Below are 19,029 nucleotides of genomic sequence, written 5' to 3' on the forward strand. Positions count from 1 at the left end.
ATGCATTGTGCCCACATGGTAATACCCAAACTATTCCAAAGTGACATTTGCAGTGTTTAATTTTTTTGTACCTCACACCCTCATACACCCTTATCGTAAGAGTATCCCTTATCTACAATGGAGCGTTCAATCAGAAGAAAAATTGAAGGTGGTTTTAAATTAAAATTCGTTAAAGTGGCGAATGAAATTGGTAACTGCGATGCTGCAACAAAATTCGATTTGTCTGAGAAACTGATGTAAATTGGTGGAAGCAAGAAAAAAATAATAATCAGACCCCGACTTATATGACCGTTCAAAAAATAAGACAATTATGATCGATTTTTCGGGTTGGGGTTAAGTCAAGACCTGACTTATACGCAAGTATATACGGTATTTCTATCATTCACCTTAATATTAAGGATTTATTAACTTTTTTTAAATGATGTACTCTCTTGTTTACCTATTATTTACAAAAATGTTTATTTTTATAACATATTTTCATATGCAGCTCAAAGTGCTTTTATAAGATGTCAAAGAAATGGATACAATAAAAGAAAAACAAATTAAATTAGGCAAAAATAATGAATAAATGTCTACAAATCTTAACAGGCTTACATAAAATAGATATATAATCAGAAGAAAGGTAGAGTCCTTATATATTAGACATGTATAAACAAAAGACGTGTTTGTGTGTGTGTGCGCATGTGCATGCGTATGTGTGTGTGTATGTGAATGGAGCAGTAAGCTCTGTTCATGCTCAACCACAGCCACTATTTTTAAGTCGATTGATTGATTGTTCCTAGGCTTCGTCCCATAGGGTTTAATGCAGTGGGTCTCATGGATAGCCACTCAATCAGGCAGTAGTTTGTGTTTTAGTTAGAAACAAAACCAGAGAAAAGTAGACATTAGTAATGATTGCAAATCCATAAAGAATATTATAATTGTATACATATATAGTACATTAGGAGTACAAGTAAAATTTAGCTATGATAAAATTTAATTTAAAAAGTGGGTGTATGTTTTTTAAAATGTTCTATAATGTTAGCCTGGCATGTCTGTATTGGTGAATTGATTCAAATTTTTCGAAGCAAACCAACAGATGTCTGCCTCACCACTTTTATGTTTAGCTCTTCAAATAATAAACAGAGGGTGGCACAGTGAAGCAATGGGTAGCGCTGCTGCCTCGCAGTTAAGAGACCTGGGTTTGCTTCCCGGGTCCTCCCTGCGTGCAGTTTGTATGTTCTCCCCTTGTCAGCGTGAGTTTCCTCCGGGTACTGCGGTTTCCTCCCACAGTCCAAACACATGCAGGTTAAGTGCATTGGTGATTCTAAATTGTCCCTAGTGTATGCTTGGTGCGTGTTTGCCCTGTGGTGGGCTGGCGCCCTGCCCGGGGTTTGTTTCCTGCCTTGCGCCCTGTGTTGGCTGTTATTGGCTCCAGCAGACCCCCGTGACCCTGTAGTTAGGATATAGTTGGTTGGCTAATGGATGGATAATAAACAGAACACTATTAGAAGATCTAAGATTGTGACTTGGATTATAAAGGGACAAGGACCTCAAAATGTAGGAAGGAGTAAGATTTATAGTTTTATATACCCTTATTAGTACAAACAAACTCGATAACCAATGTAACAATGCTAAAACTGGAGCGATTGGAGATTTGGATGAGATTGGAGGGATTTTTCCTTTTCTGGATAGAATTTTTTTAGATGCATTTTGACCCAATTGCAACCTACTGAAGTATTTCTAGTCTACTCTAGTTACAGTAATTTAGTCGACTAAAGACAAATGCGGAAATTAACTTCAAAAGCATTGCACATCTCATTTGGCTTTAGCTGTGCTCACTATTCTTATTAAAAATGAATAAATAAAATAAGCACTTACCTGAAACTCTTATGTTATTGTATTCAATTACTGAAGTGAAGTTAAATTAATGGTTATCAGTGGAAACCTGCACCTTGTAAATCTGTAGAATTAAGGCAACTGTTTGCCTAAACCACTAATTGCAATATGAATTTCTGGCTCAGCTTGAAGTTGCTCCATGTGTGGCTGTATGTTGTCACAGTAAGAGGACATACCTAAATTTGAATAACAATCTCCCTCCAAAAAATGACTGATAGTCATCATGGTGTATTGTACATCCTATATGAAACTGTGCATTGTTCTATACAAAGAAAAGTCAACAGTTCCCTTTTCATATTCTTATTTTTAATTCATCTTTGAAAAATAGGTTATTGGCAAAAGTGCTTTGAGAGTTCTGCATTCATATCTCATCCTACCCATGCTCTGTGAATTTTAAATTTTCTCTCCCTATCTGTGTTTGCCCTTTTTCAGACACTCCAGTTGTTTCTTTCACATTCCAATGACCCATGTTTTCAGATAAGTGACCGCTCAAATTGACTGTTAATCTCAAATGTCCTTGTGCCTTGCAGTGAACTAGCAAATCATCCATACTTGTGTCTGATACTGTCAGCATGAGCACTGGCCCCCATAATCCAAAGTTGAACTAAATGGGTTTATATGCTAAACACCAGTTTGACTGGATCATAGTTTAACCTCATTTTAAGGTTCTCTGAGGATCCCAAGATAGACTAAAACTTTTTTAGCTTGTCTTTCTTGAAATGATTTAATTGGGTATGCATAACATGCACATCCTGGGGCACATGCATAACATGAGTTCTGATTATTGTCTTTAAAAATCTGGCCAAACTAGGCATATGAAAGAAAGTGCTGCACTTGAAACAGGTCTTTGGTTTGTCCCTATAGGTATTGAGACACTGTTTGATGTGGACCGATTTAAGCTTTTGGAAATAAAATAAATAGACACTGTATTGATTAGAACAATAGTGTTTCTTTTCCTAGATTTTTTAGAATATAGGATAGAAAACCATTTTAATCTTTGCTGTCTTGCATAAAGGTAATGTGCATTATTCAGTTGTGTATTTTAAAACACAAAACAGTATCCCTCACTCCAGCCATTGAGCATTGCTAATGCTTATAGTGGAAAACATTGCCAAACATCACTTTTTTTGTTGCCACCTTTTGCATCTTGATGAACACTTGTTTTAAAAAATGTGCATAACTTCAAAGTATTGAACAGTCCGTTTTGATTTTTAGAGAGACATGTCAATCATTTTCTCCTCTGCAAAATGGAGATTGTTATCACTTTTGACTGCTGTCTCCTGACGAGCCAAACCAAGCCCCTGCACTCAATGTGTTAAAGTTTTAAATTGTTTTCGAAGTCTCTGGCAGGGCTCAGCTAACACAGAATCAATCTCTTTTGTTGTCTCTTTGTTCTACATCCTAGTCTGCTTTGTGGATTAGCATTTTTTTAAGGAATGTGGCTGCTACTATTGTTGTTCCTGAAATAACATTTTGTTCTACCAAAATAATGTATGAATCCTAATAAATTTACAGTTTGTGCCAGCTTTCTAGCATCTTGATCTTAGATTTTTAAAGGTGAATTTTCTTGTAACTGAATTGTCTTTGTATATACTATAACATATCACTTTATAAAATAATATTTGCAGTATTCTACAAGATTATAAACTGTATTCTGAAATAGTGGTCCTAGATTGGAAGTCTGCTTTCTCCTGTTTGCAGAATTTATGGTTTTATTCTTGTCCATGGAATAGAAAGCATGGCTAAGTATCATGACCCATCTTCCAACTTTTGAAAAATATTTTCTTTTTATCCTTATTTACCCAGCTTTCTTAATTTAAATGATGCTGAACATTTCCATTGGATTGTATTCACATTTTAAAATTATTTTAAGGTGGTACACAAATACTCCCAACCATCGCTGAGCACAGCATTTTTAAAATGCTATTTTATCTGAAAAAACAAATGAACTTGAAAATGTATCATTTACCTGCATATACCACATGTTATCTCTGCCTTTTCATGTGAAATCTCATTGTTTCCTAGGCAGAGCAGGAGCTGCGGGTTGCCCAGACTGAATTTGATCGACAGGCAGAGGTTACCCGGTTGCTTTTAGAGGGAATCAGCAGCACACATGTAAGAAGTGAAATGCCTCAGGATGATGTTACTATTACCAGTGTGAATGGTTTTCTCCCTCTCTTGGTTATATGAACATATTATAAATATAGAAATAGTCTGGCAAAAATACAATTTGACGGGCTTCTGTCAGGATTTCATGCTTAACTTACTACATAGTTACTGCCCATATACATTTTTAGCTTAATAGTACGTACTTTCGGATTTTGGTTACCTCTGTAGATAAGTTCCATTATTTACTTGGGTTCAATTGATTATCATGACCATTCCACCCTACTCTTGGAATAAACAACAAAAAGCACTGTTTTTAACCTTTACATCAATATTGTAAAATATTTACCACCTGCTGTTTGCTTCACTGAGGATGGCTAACAGATTCAATTTAGTTCAGTTTTTCTCTTCATTTGTGTTGTCAAGCTGTCCATTGGTATAAGCTTCTTATTCAGCTTTTTCCAGAATAGATCTTCAGTGTTTACATTGATTGTGGTATAAATCACATAACTGAATGTGAGAGGTGTTAAACTGACTGATAAATGGGATTAAAAAAGGAGAAAACAGCTAGTACCGCATACTCAATTGTAGAGCTCTTTGTTGTTGTTGTTGATCAGTGGTTTTCAAAATGGGAACCGTGGGAGTACTGGTGATGTTACCTTCTTTTTAAAAAAAAAAAAAAAAATTGCCTCATATAGTTTTTAAATAAACCTAACTAAAATGTTCTTCAATTGTTGCATAAAATGGGCCAATTTTAATGTAGTTGTAACCTAGAGCAATAGTTCTCAATCTGAGTGATATGCGAGCACCTGCCTGGTGGTATGCAAGTAAGCCTAAAAAATAATTATGGGGGAACAAAGTGGGACTTAAACACACTGTTGGGTTACACAGCAGCCAAACCCAAGTTTCTGTACTTGGCTGTACTCCGATTCCACCACTCCATCTCACAGTGATCCTGCTGTGAGACTCCACTACTGTCTCTCCCACCTTGCCTCTTTCTGTTCTTCCCTGTCCACCGGCCACACCAGTTCGAAGTCTCCCACTGCTCATAAAAGGGGTCTGAGGTAACAGCTCCCTTTATCTCCTCACCTCCTTGAGCCAACCCATGCCAGGAACAAGACTCCCTGGGTACAGTGTGCCAAGGCCAATTTAAAGGTAAGTGCTTTCTTTCTCACCCCATAAATCCCCAGTGCACCAGCAACCTGAGTAGTATGTCGTTCTCTGTTTCTCTCAGACCTAGTCTGCCGATTTTTTTATTTATTTATTTTTTGACAAATTTGTTTTGTTAGCTTACTTTAGTTAAGCATTTGCCTTGATTGATAGGTCCAATATTATACAAATGCTGGCTGGCTACTGTTTGTAGTACAGAAATTCAGGATCTGCTTTTCAGCATTGGGCTTAAATTAGTAGAGGGCGTGAAATGTTTTGTGGTGCCTTGTCTTAAAGTTTGGAAACCCCTGTTATAGAGTTCAGTGGTGTAAATGTTGAATTTTATAAAATGACCTCATACATTCGAGAAACGACATAATTAGTGTAGTGGGTAGCACCCCATTGATCAAGAATCCATTGGTTTGAATCCCATTACTGGTTTTTAGCCATGTGGAGTTTACACTTACTTCCTGTATCTTGTGGGTTTTCCTCACACATTCCTCAGCACATGCTGGTGATGTTAATTGCTGGATCTAAACTGGTCATGTGTTTGGTGTATGTGCAACCAGGCTCTGCCCAAGATGGTTTCCTGCCTTTTTCCAAATGCTTTTGAGATAGGCTGTAGCCCCATGTGACAGTGGATTTGGAATAAGCAGATTTAAGAATATTGTTTATTTACAATATTAACATTTTATATTTTGTATTAATTTTAAAAATTAATAAACTAGTACTGTAAAAGGATTTTATAGTGGTCAGAGGTCTGTAAATTCAGAATGCCTGTGAATGTTTTGTTTTGCTTTTTGATTTATAGTGTCAAGTCACATTTTCTGCAGAAGGTTACTTCTTAAGTACTTGTTGTGAACCTCTTATCAGTATGCACTTCTTGCCGGTCACTAGCCAAAGGAACTGCTGAAGCACAAGCATGCAACTGTAGACTTTTGTGTGATGTGTTCCTCCTCTTTTTCATGGACCATGATAGAATGAGAGAATGAGCCAAGTTTATATAGTTGTTGTCATTGTCATTTGCCCCCACTCCAACTCCCTGCTTATAGAGGAGGGAAGAGCCATACCACTCAGAAATACCCCATTATATACTGGTCATAATTGTCTCACATTTGCCAAGAGAATCAGTAAGTGCATACTAATATGTGGTTCAGCCAGGTTGGAAGAAGGCCTATTTGGATAAATAGAACTTTATTTGTCTCCAGTTCTTTAAAGAAATAAATATATAAATCGATAAATACATACATATATTCATACACACTATAGTCTGAACATATACCAGAACGACTAAAAAGAAAGAAAATATAAAAACAAAGAAAACTTCTGACTTGGCAGTTAAAATCATAGCGAGGCATTATAGACAAATTGTACTTTATTCAGTACAACTTTGATTTTTTTTTTTTTTTTTGGAAAACAAGTATGTAAATTATGACTGTGAATAGTTATCTTAATGGAAGATATGTGAAATTATTTACAAGCCACATTGTTTAAGAGAGCTTTTCCTAATACCTTGATTTTATCTTATCAACTAAACCTTTCACATTTCATCCTGTATTCTCCTCTTTACCCCTTAGGTGAATCACTTGCGCTGTTTACATGAGTTTGTGGAAGCCCAAGCGACCTACTATGCCCAGTGTCACCTGTACATGCAAGAGCTTCAGAAACAACTTGGGAAGTGAGTTTTTATTTACTTAACACACGTTCATAATATATTAGAATATTTCTATCTTCCTAAAATAAACGTTTCTCCTGTCTTTTCAGAAGTAACTGCACATTCATAATTAACATCAAAATGTTTGTTACTTTTTTTTATTCTTGTTTTTTCCATTAATTCTTCAAGTTGATATTAAACACAGTTTTTTGCTTTCTATGTCCAACAGGGATTGTTAGCTCTACCAATTGTCCAGGTTCAATGCTGGAAATAGCACTGTAGAAGGATTGTTATGGTTGCAATGCCACTTTAAAGCCACTGTGGCGACAAAACTGACCATAACGACAAGCTGCACCAATCGGGACACAAATACTAATTTTATTCTTAGCTTGTATTAAGTAATCTTTTAGCATACAAGACCAGACATGGGTGTTACTGGGAGACCTGTGTTTAAAATGGACAGGGATAAACACAGCAGGTAACTGAGCATCTCTCGGTGCTCTTGCTGTTATATTGTCCAGAGGTTGTAGCAGAAGTTTGAAGGTGGAAAGTGTCAAGTGTGTTGAGAAGGTCAGCAGCTGTGGTGCACAAATGTGTATGGGGTCCAGTGTTGGCGGGGGGTCTCATGTACCATTTTGTTGTAATACATTTTGAAACTTTAAGAAACTAATTTCAGTTGAGTAAATCAATCTAACTAGGGGCCCGCCAATGTCACGAAACATATTTTAGAAAAAAACGCTGTAAAAGTAAAATAAAGCTTTATCGGTATTTCTCTTGGTAGGGCCCATAAAATATTTGGTCACATTCAGAGCTTAGTAACAAGAACAAAAAAAGCAAGAATGTATATTAAAAAAGGAAACAAAGCTGTGTAATTGAATAATAAAATATTTAGGACACATAAAATAATATTTAATAAGCAGGTTATACGAGTGCCAAACTCACTAACCATATTTCCTGCAGTGGTGCAGTTAGTATCATTGATCTTTATGGCTACATACATTTTTTTTTTTAACTAGTACACAATGTTTAAAGGAAAACTGCTGCCAATAACATTAAGTATAAGAATTTTGACAAATGAGAGGACACAATTCAGTCCATTAAACTTGTTTGTTTAGCTAGTAACTAAGCTGTTCCAATATGTCATCTAAATACTACTTAAAGGTTGCCAAGGTTTTTGCTTCAATTCAACTGCACGTTTCATTAGTTTGTTACAGATTCTCCGAACTCAGTTTGTAAAGAAGTGCTTCCTGGCTTTAGTTCTAAATGAATTTCCTCTGGTTTCCACGAGTACTTGATTCATCATTTAGTGGAAAGAATTCTGCTTGGATCTACTTTACCAATGTCTATGAAAAATTTGAAGACCTAGATTAGGTCTCCACAGAGTCTCCTCTGCTTGGGAATAAACAGGTTTAGATTGCAGAGTCCATCACAGTAGGACGTGTCCTTAAGTCCTGAAATGCACTTGGTTGCTGTCCTCTGCACAGATTCATTTGTTGTTCTGTCCTCCTTGAAGTGTGGTGACCAGAATTGCACACAATACTCTTACTTGTGCATTATATAGTCTGGACATAATGTCCTTAGATTTTCATTCAGCAGTTTTTACAATTTTGCTTCTGCGCATTGTTTAGATTATGAAAGTGTTGTGTCAACATGAACCCCTAAATCCTTTTGAGGGTTTGCTTCATTTAGTACAGTTTTCTCCATTAAACTGTATTTTTCAAGTGTTTGCCCAGTTCTGAAGCTTGTCCAAGCTGTTTTGAATTATTTTTGCTGCCTTCTCAGTGTCTGCTGTTCTTTCAGTTTTAGTATCATCTCTGAATATCACAAGTTTTCTAACTGTACTGGAATCCAAGGACAGACCCCTGAGACACTCCACATGGAGTATTCTCCTCATATCTGTACTCTTTGTTTTGTGCCAGTTAACCAACTTGAAAACCAGCTTTGTAGGTTACCACTTATGCCAACAGCATTTTGTTTCAAAAATTATTCTTCAGGGTGGGCTTGTTGTCCAAGAAAAAAGTCTAAGCATAGGCCTGTTGCCTTGGTCAGACCTGCAAGCACTTTTGTGTCAGATTTACTCTCAACTTTTTAAAATAAAAACTTTAAACACAGGCCTAACACTGCCATGTTGTCTTTATCTGCCTGTGTGAGTGTTGGGGACAGAATTTGTGGGGGGCTTGAGGGAAAGAGCTGTAACTAACTGGAATCTTGCAGCCCCCTGTTTACAGATTATTACAGCAGTTTGTAGAAGCTGTGTACAATATTGCAAGCATTGTCTTCGTATTGAAGTTCTGTTTTGATTAAGAAGAATTTGTTAAATTTATATTTAACTTAAAATTATAAATTCAAGTAGGGAAAAAGCTCTGGCTCAGCTCAACTGTTGTTTTTTTATTTTTTTTGTTTTTCATACAGATCATTAACACTATGAACACTTGCACAATATTTTCCAATGCCGTGCCACATTTTTGGCTTATATTATTGTCATGTAATTGATTGCACCTTGCTTGTCAAACGTTTGGCAGCAGTATGTTTTTTTCTGACCGTTTTAATGGTATAATGACTAAAGTGGACTCTAAAGTACTGTAGATATGATTTGTTAGTTTTTCAAGTTCTGTTTCCCTCTTTTTTTCTCTCAAATATGCAGCAATTGTAAATTATTTTTAATTTTCCTTCCTCTTATGCCATCAGTGCCAATGGAGAAATGTGAGTACATTAGACGTTTATGTCCTACTACAATATAATATAGTACAGCATTTCCCACCATGTGAGCCATGATGTCACTGTATGTGGGGCAGCGGCTGTCCGCAGAATAAATTCTGTCCCCATATCCACCCAGTCATGCTTGATTCACCCAAGAGGAAAATCATTGACGATCACACTTGATTCGTCCCCCACCGTGAATCATGCCAAATTCCATTAGGGTGAATGGTGGGTCATGCTAATTTCACAGGGCAGAATCAAAATCCTCTTCCCCTGGTGGGTTGCAAATACACTGGCATGTCAAAAGCTGGGTTGTGACACCATGAAGCTTGGGAAACGTCAAAGGTACATACAACTCTGTATAGTATATGCTTACATAATTCAGATATAAATCATAACACCCTCACAAAATAAACATTAAAAAAAAAAAAAAAAAAAGTTTTTAAAAGGCTTGGGGTCCCAGGTCGAAAACTATATTTAATATTATCAGTGTACACTGCTGCCATTGCCAGAGGCACTGTATAAGACCTGTAAAAAAGCTTGGCTCCATGGGTCAGTTAGTTGGGCCAAGTACCCCCACTCACACTGCTGGGGTATACTGTTAACTTGTTGGATTTGGGGATTTTGTAATATCATGACCCACCTAGTATTTCAGACACCCATCTTCCTGTTTATGTCTGGAGCCGGCGCTACTTGGAAGTCTTTACTCTGTGTCCTTAAATAGATAAGTCTCTGAAGCCTGGTGGATTGCTTTTAAAAGAGAATGACTTGGTAGAGGGCAAAAATAAATTTGTAATCGCCCAGGGAGTCACAGATCTTCTGACTCAGTGACTTCAGAACTATTAAGATACATCAGTTCCCCTAGCTTTTTCACCATGACCTTTACACATGATTCTTGCCTACTAATAAACTGCAGTTTCACATACAAACCCACTATACTAAATACACTAATTATAAATATATTATGTATTATATAGTATTATTTTAGTTACCCTGCGGTGGGCTGGTGCCCTGCCCGGGGTTTTTTTTTTTTCTGCCTTGCGCCCTGTGTTGGCTGGGATTGGCTCCAGCAGACCCCCGTGACCCTGTAGTTAGGATATAGTGGGTTGGATGATGGATGGATGTTAGTTACCGTAGCTGCTAGTCAAAAATTCCTATCTTGAAAGCACCAAGGTTTGCGATGTATATGTATGGTGTCATCTCGCAAACAATGTGTTTGTGCTTTCTGTTTAGTACAATCTTGCTGATGAGTGCTAGAGAGTGGCAAAGAGCTGTATGTCCGTTGGACATGCTAGCAAGAATTTCACTGCACATGTGACAATGCTACTGTACTTGTATTATAATTATTATTATTACCACTGTTAAGATGTTTTATATTTTAGCTTTAAACTAAACCCCAGGATTTGTTTTTTACTTGTATATGGATCATTGTCTTTTTTTCCTAGCTTTCCCAATACTTTTCCACCTAATACCAACTCTTCCACTCCATTGGCTTCTGCTTCTTCATCTGGTGCAGCCACAATTCCAGTTGTTTCTACAGTGGTGGGAGCTTCATCAAGTTCACTGGAAGCTGGTACACTTGGAATTGAGAGTGTCCCAGCACCTGCCACAGGTACAAGAAAGGCAAAAGTGTTATATGACTATGAAGCAGCAGATACTAGTGAGCTTTCTCTGCTTGCTGATGAGGTAAGTTGTTCAGATGAAAGATTCTATTTTCTAGTCATTGGTTTTGGTTAGAAATGTATGTCAGCTACCACCACTGCCTCTCATCTCCACAGATCTGGGTTACATGTCCGCATTTACTCACCACATCCAAGATGTTAATTTAATTCAAGACAGTAAATTTGCTTGTTTTTGTGTTTGTATGAGTACATCCATGATGAGCTTCTCGTCTAGAGTGGGTTAATTGACCTCACAGACTTGTAGGAAATTATTCATTTCAACCCATCTATTGCATTGTATATGGGGGCTAATTTTAATGTGCAGCATTTCTAAAGCTGTAAATGCCATACCCAATTCAGGAGCAGATTTTCTCCTCTTAAGCTATCAAAAATGTTTAATAGTATAAAACTTTTTAATCATGGCACTGTAGAGTGACAATGTGTTGAATGTTGCTTAACACACATGCAAGTAAGAAATCTACTGTTCTCTGACAACAATATAAACTTGTAACCCTGTTAGAAGTCAGCAATGGAGGATGGTGATGTTCTGTAGCGCTCCACACTTTCAAATAAAGTAGGAAGGTTGTTGTGGTTAGTACTGTGGTTGGTAGATTTGTGGTAGGGTCTCCGCCTAGTCACTGTGTTTGTGGAGTCTGCACACTCTCGCCATGTCTGCATAGGCTTAGTTACTTAGTTACTAAGCTTCTCATGTGTTCTGAGGTTCATTTCTATGTTAATTGGTTGGTATAATGAGTGTGGTTCTGTGCACATCATTTTGCTCTTCAGAGGTGTGGCATACAATCTGGCTCCTCATAGACCTCCATCCATCCATCCATCCATTTTCTAACCCACTGAATCCGAATACAGGGTCACGGGGGTCTGCTGGAGCCAATCCCAGCCAACACAGGGCACAAGGCAGGAACCAATCCTGGGCAGGGTGCCAACCCACCGCAGTACACACACACACACAAACACACCAAGCACACACTAGGGCCAATTTAGAATCACCAATCCACCTAACCTGCATGTCTTTGGATTGTGGGAGGAAACCCACGCAGACACGGGGAGAACATGCAAACTCCACGCAGGGAGGACCCGGGAAGCGAACCCTGGTCTCCTAACTGCGAGGCAGCAGCGCTACCACTGCGCCACCGTGCCGCCCCTCATAGACCTGTAATGGAAAACAGGTTCAGAAAATGGAAGGGAATAGTAGTAGATAATAATAATAATAATAATACTACTAGTAGTTAATGAAACATTTTGTTTTTAGCTTTCCCTTTGTTCAGGGTAAAGAAGTGGTCTTTTCTCGGTAGTACTGATTTTATTTTTTTTTTATTTGAATTGCTAATAGTAACTTAATATTTTTATCAGGTCATTACTTTATATTAATTGACATATTTTTGGCTTCTTTGTTTTGGATTTGTACAATTAGTGACATTCCTTTCTACTTCTCCCAAGATGTATTCTTGAAGAGAGGAATGAATGTTTAAAATGACTCTGTTGTTGTTGATGGATATTTCCTCATTTGTATCCTAGCTAATCACAGTGTACACTGTACCTGGCATGGATCCTGACTGGCTGATTGGGGAGAGAGGAAACCAGAAAGGAAAAGTCCCCGTCACCTATCTGGAGCTGCTCAGCTAAAGGAAATGAAGAATTGAAAAAGCCAACACTTTTGGACCAATACAAATAAGAATGGTCATGAAATGTAGGGTAAAAATAGCTTTTCAGTTCTAACATCCATTCCAGCACTATATGGGCATGGACCTCCTCAAACCAGCAGCTTCACTCTTGCACTCCTCTCTCTCGCTGTCTCTCTCTTTTCATTTTGTTGTTTTTAACATGAATGCAGATAGTAAGAACAGGGCCTTTTCACAGATCTGTGTATTAGAGAATCAGCAAGGGTCTGTACCCACACACTTTTGCAGTACGCTATATAAAATTTAAAATTCTGTAAGTTACATTTGAAGTGTCTGGCTGGAATTTGAGAGGCAAGGGGCAAAAAAAATCTCCATTTGTCTGTGATAATGACTGTAATCTGCAATTCCCTAGGAAGCTTGGTGGCTTTTCCCAGCACCATTTTTAAGGCATGAAGTGGAAACATTGAATATGTATCACCTCGTTTTAGCGTATTTTAGGAAAACGATCTTAAACCGATGAGTGCTTTACTTAATGTTCTGAGAGTTGGCACTTTCAAAAAGAAGTACACGATTTTGATAATCACCTTTTTGGGGAAGTTAAGTAGACCTGAAACCGAAGAAAGGTGTAAAAACATTTATACTCCGTTATTCTAAAATTTGAAGTGTAATGTGTCATGTGAGACTTTAGGCCTTTTATAGTTTAAGTATTTTTTTTTTTTAATTTTGTTTGACATTGACATCCCACTTTCGTTACAAAATATAATGGTATGTGGGGGGAAAAAAAGCTGGTCAGTTGTGAGCCATTGTGTAATAAGATGTCCCTTGTGTATTACATATAGATTTTTCAAAAAGAGGATTTTCTAAAATTAGTCTATTGCAATGAATCAACTTACTGTGAGTAATAATTTGGTCAGTATTTTTTTTTTTTTTATACCGTTGTCTGGTACAATAGTTTGTGGTGCACACAACTACCCACCTTCATTTCTCACAATTAAAATAATTCGAGCACCGTGTGAATGCCCCGCTCAGTGTTTAGTGTGGAGGCCTCTTCTTACATTTTGAGAAGTACATTAGTTTTTAATTTTACATGTTTCTACTTTCGACCCAAAAAACCCTTTCATAGTATTTTGAAATGTTTGTATGTTCTTGTGTTTGCATTGCTTGCAGCTGACTGTATTCAAAATTATTTCAACGATCCAGTTTATTTTAATTTAAATATTTACTGCTTTCCAAAACTTTGTACACATTTGTGATGAAATCTGTCATTTATTGCAAAATTCAAACGTTCTTCTCATTCCTCTGTATTGCACAATTGGTAATGGGTTTATTTTCAACTTAAAGACTGCAATGGAAAGGAAACCCGGCTTGGGAAATTTTGTACACTGAGTCCATTGCAAATAACGGTGAACAAGAAAAACAAAACCTGTGGTTTAAATACGGGACAAGCATCTGTTCATTTGCTACCGTTCTTTGTCCAAAATGTACTACATGAATACGTTTTTTAAGGTTAAATCTTTGGTTTAATTGAATTGTTATGATGTGAATCTGGTTGATGCTGACATTTTTGTCATTTATTGTTGTTGTTAATTTGATTTAGGTTTCTGTTTCATGCCAAGATCGTTTGTGGGTTCTTCCACCATGGTGTCTGAGGGACTTTTATTGTGCATACAAATTAATACAATTTAGAAAATACAAATGTATGAGATGAAACATTTTACCAGCTGAGCCCAATAAATGAATATTAGGAGCAAAACATCCAAAAGGTCTAGCAAAATCATTGCTATTTTGTCAGCCAATGTTAAAGATTAACAACCATCATCGGTACAAGGATCGGATGTTTAAATACCACCGTTTTTCACAAAATCATTTTATAAATCACCCTCTCGACTTGCCACTACAGAGATTTTTGTAGATGTTGTGTGATGCGTTTGGATTTCTAGTAACTGCAGTACTGCCTCACCCACCACCAGAGTTGGTTCAAAATAACACGAGAAACGTATTGTAAATAAACAGCGGCCGCCACAATCTGCACATGTTAAATGACGCAGACCTCTAACTTGTGACTCACCTCGTCCGAGTATGGCTTGTCTGGCTGCCACCCACTTCTTAGAATCTGCAGTTGGCACCGAGTTAGAGGCCGAATTGTTTTGAGATTAAATGCCAGAGAACAAAGAGGACTCTTAAAAGACGCTGACCAGAACAAAGGATAGTGAGGAAAGATTGCAATATTTTTGAAGAATCTAATGTTGTCTTTCAAAACACGGTGGTGTGTGCTTTTCAGACATGAATAGGCTAAATGTGTGCCTGTCTTTGCCAACAGCTAACGGACTTCTGGTATGGGAGGCTTTTATCTAACTTGTTTTGTACAAAGTAAAACCCACACTTTGCGGAGAGCATTAAAATGAAGTCCATCACTCCAGAGAATGAATACTAGCTGTATATGTTAACTGAACAAAAGGGCACAAATGTAGTAAGAGACTGAGGGGCATCAACAGGCACACTTTGCAAAAATGAGATGTGTTTAACATATTCTATTCAGATTCAAACATTTTTGGTTGTATGATATAAAATAATGATGTTCTGCATGTTTATTCCATCTGTTTTCAGGGATCATTTTTTCCATGTCAGGTTTTTAGAGATCAAGAGGCCTACCCCAGTGAGGCAGCCACCAGCAGTTCACCCAAACACCCAAACAGGACATTCTGTGTCCCTGAAGTGCACTGCTGTGGTCTTCGACACACTCGTTTGGTTTTTATTGTTGTCTTCATGTATGTCAGGGTTTGCATACATACACACATTTATTTCTCTATCAGAAAAGATTGTTTAAAAACTTGAAGAAGGATCTGCCAGGCCTTTGAGTGGCAACTGGCTGGAGTTGTAATTGGGACTGATGTGCGTATGTGAGTGCTGTGAGTTTTGAATGGAAGCGTTTCAAAGTAGAAAGGCCTGGATTTCAAATTAAAGCCATATATGTCTGATGAATCGGCACTGTACACTTTTGTTCAGCTTTTTATGTGTTCTTTAAGATGTCATATTACATTTAAAACTAGAACATTAAAAATCACAAACCCATATGTGAAATCTCCTGTGTGGTAAGTGCGTTTGATACAAAGCGGTGTTTTACTACAGAATTAGTGGCAATGCAAAAAAGGTGGCATCAACCTTCATGAAAACTAGCATGCGCTTCATTAAAATTTACTTAACGAGTTTCCTGAACGTGTCACCTGTTTCTTTGATATCGAGTCCAACCCCAGATATTTAGCGATTTCATGTTTGCATCTATTTGAAGAAAAACCACAAAGGTCAGTTTTGTTGAGAAAAGGAGACGCTCTGCTGATGAGATGTGCTTTTCTCACGTTTCTCTTAAAACACACACAACATTTGAAACTTGAAGGATGAAAACTTGAAGGAAAACGATTCTTTTACACTTGCGTTACGATGACTCTGCTTCTGTGTGCATTTTGTTTTCTCCGTTTCTCTTTGGTTTTCTTTGATTCACGGAGCTCTTTCATGTTAAGAGTGTATTTATTGCCTGTACCTGCATATTGACTGCATAGCAAATGGATAATTATCAATAAAGATCAAAGGTAACCTTTAATGGAAGTTTTTGTGCAGTTTTCTTCTATGCAGGTTTGATTCCATTTCTTTGTACGTTGTGCTTATTCACAAATGGTCAGTTCAAACAAACATTCACTTTCTGACCCCGTCTTTTCTTTTACCGCCCATTATGGTGGCACTGAAAAAGAAAATAAAAAAGACGTCTCCGTGCGCTTTCTGCCACGACAATCGAATCAAATCCTTCTCCGCTGGAGTGTCTGGCTGAAGTATATCGTAGACCTTTGATCAAATCTCTTGACATTACTGCGTAACAAATCCTAGGCTGATTGGTTTGTTTCCTGTGAAATTTTAATATCAAAGCATTGATATTCAATTTGTTTTGTTATTGTGCCTTTTGTTCTGTGTTAATTTGGGGGGGAATGCAAGAATTCTATCAAAAGTGTCGTCTGTTTCCTTTATATCCCCCAACTCTGTAACCAGAAAAAATGTTAAGAAGATAAAGAGGAAATACAATTTCTGTGTAAGTATTGCATCCTGCACACGTTGGTAGGGTCAGAAATGCGACGCCACAGATCCTCAATATGATTGCTTTAGACTGTTGTAGGATATTCAGCTTTTATCCATGAGCCGCTTCAGGGTTCCTTTGCCTTTGTGTTTTGGAAGCCATTGTCCTGCTGAATGATGAGGGTTTGCTTAAGGCTCACTTTTGGAGCAGACTCAAAACCGGTTCTTTTGCAGTCTTTGATTCTATTTTCTATTTTCCCTTCTGTTTATCCAAACACACAGTTCATGTTTTGGGGCCGAGAGCCGCCAGCCAGCAGTATTTCACTGTAGACATGGAGGTTTTTTGTTTTTTTTTGGGGCGTGGGCATTGTTGTTGTGTTTTGTTCTAGATCATGTGGATGGTGACGTGTGTATGTCGTTCACCTGGAGGAGAGATGGATGGCTGCAGGTACACTATGGGAAGGTAGTGACCCAATGAAGACCATGTAATGCTCTGGGAGACCTTGGCATTCATGTAGAGGTTATTTTAACACGTAGCATCTACCTAAAGACTGTTGCAGACCATATACCCCCCTTCATGCCAATAGTATTCCCTGATGGCAGTGGTCTCTTTCAGCAGCGTGATGCACTCTGCCCCACTGCAATAATTGCAGAAATGGTTTGAGGAACATCGCAAAAAGTTCTGTTTTGACCTGGCCTCCAAATTTCTCCTGTCTTAATCCAAGGAAGCATCTGTGGGACGTACTGAAAAAACAAGTTCCATCCATGGATGCCCCACCTTGCAAATTATGGGACTTAAAGGATCTGCTGTTGCCATCGTGGTTCCAGATACCACAGGACACCTTCAGAGATTTTGTGGAGTCCATGCCTCCATCTGTCAGAGCTGTTGAGGTGGCACGAGAAGGACCGCCACAGTATTAGGTTTTAATGTTTGTAGCCGATCAGTGTGTATGGATAGAACTCACAGATGTGATAACTTGCCTGGATATAAAGGGGACTTACTGTGCTGAAGCTCTGAAAGAGAGAGGACAGGTCGGTGTCCCCACACCGTTCTGAGGGGCGGTAGAATGAATGAAGGAAGTACAAGGAAATAATATAATAAATATGATCAGACCTACTTTGAAGCCTTGAGTCTGAATTTGTCTACAACAGCACACACTGCTACCTGCTCGGGAAATGTTTAATGTTAAAAAGATGGTACATAAAGGGCAAGGATGGCCATGCTTTTCAAACCTGCTTGGTCCATGAAGATCTGCACATTCACAACTCAGTCATGTCCTGTGACTGCTACCCCGATGATTAGCTAGTGACTTTGCCACAACCCAGGCATTGTGCCCCCTGGCGCACCTGTGGACTGTTTGCCCCCCATCGCCTCCACTCGCTGAAGCTGCAACTGAACTGATTTCTAAATGATAAACGGCGAGCAGCCATTCCCATGGACACTAGTTGTCTTTTCTGTGATCGTTACTTCCTAACAGTGGGAATAACCAGACAACAGAGATTGAATGACATTTATTTTGAAAGCAAACAAGAGAAACCTTCTAATGAAAAACTTTTTTTTTTTTTTTTTTTTTTAATTTCTAGGACAAATAAAAAAAAAAATTGCATCTTTATTAGTGTGAACAAAATAGAAACCCTGAAATCACAAGTGCGTCTTTTCTTTTCAACATATTTGGTTCCCCATCACACAATGGTATACCTTAAAATAACTGACTGTCCCTTGGGGGGCACAAGCCTGTGTCAATAGGGTCGGCCCCCCTACTCTCGGTAAAGACCCTTCCACAGGTTTGCTGCCTCTTTTTAGGCCTCGTCTTCTAAACCAGGGGTTCTCCGAGTCAGTCCTGGGGGGCCCACTGTGGCTGATAACTGATCTCTTTTAATTGGCTGGTATTTTTCCTCTTCAGAAAAAGCTTAGCAGGTTTTTATATTTATAAAACATTTAGAAATATTTCTCCGTTTGTTCTTGATTGAAATGCTTAACTCGCTTTCTTTTGTGATTTCATTATAATTTGTCCTTCTCTGTGCAGTTGTATCTTAATAATGACAATTTAAAAATCAGCAGAGCACCCAGCCAGGCAAACAACACTGAATCATGAAAGACTGCAACTTCTCTTATTGTCAGACCCACTAATTAGTAAATAATGAATTCATTAAACAATTAGAACACCTAGAATGAAAA

General features: G+C 37.9%; 1 protein-coding gene across 11 annotated transcripts in view; it reads left to right on the plus strand.

Moving 5' to 3' along the window:
* LOC120536043 (endophilin-B2-like) overlaps window positions 1-16,386 on the plus strand; it is a 79,504-nt gene extending 63,118 nt beyond the window's left edge. For 7 of the 11 annotated variants that reach the window (XM_039764361.1, XM_039764363.1, XM_039764368.1 and 4 more), the window contains 5 exons: window positions 3,904-3,993; window positions 6,711-6,811; window positions 9,476-9,490; window positions 10,933-11,173; window positions 12,685-16,386. In XM_039764361.1, coding sequence (XP_039620295.1) covers window positions 3,904-3,993; window positions 6,711-6,811; window positions 9,476-9,490; window positions 10,933-11,173; window positions 12,685-12,792 — 555 coding nt within the window. In that variant the 3' untranslated portion in view covers window positions 12,793-16,386. The remainder of the gene's footprint in view (window positions 1-3,903; window positions 3,994-6,710; window positions 6,812-9,475; window positions 9,491-10,932; window positions 11,174-12,684) is intronic. The other 4 variants (XM_039764365.1, XM_039764370.1, XM_039764367.1 and 1 more) reach the window with 1 other exon arrangement.
* The last annotated feature ends 2,643 nt before the right edge of the window (window positions 16,387-19,029 follow it).

The sequence above is a fragment of the Polypterus senegalus genome, chromosome 9 (genome assembly GCF_016835505.1).
Source record: "Polypterus senegalus isolate Bchr_013 chromosome 9, ASM1683550v1, whole genome shotgun sequence".
NCBI lineage: Eukaryota > Metazoa > Chordata > Cladistia > Polypteriformes > Polypteridae > Polypterus > Polypterus senegalus.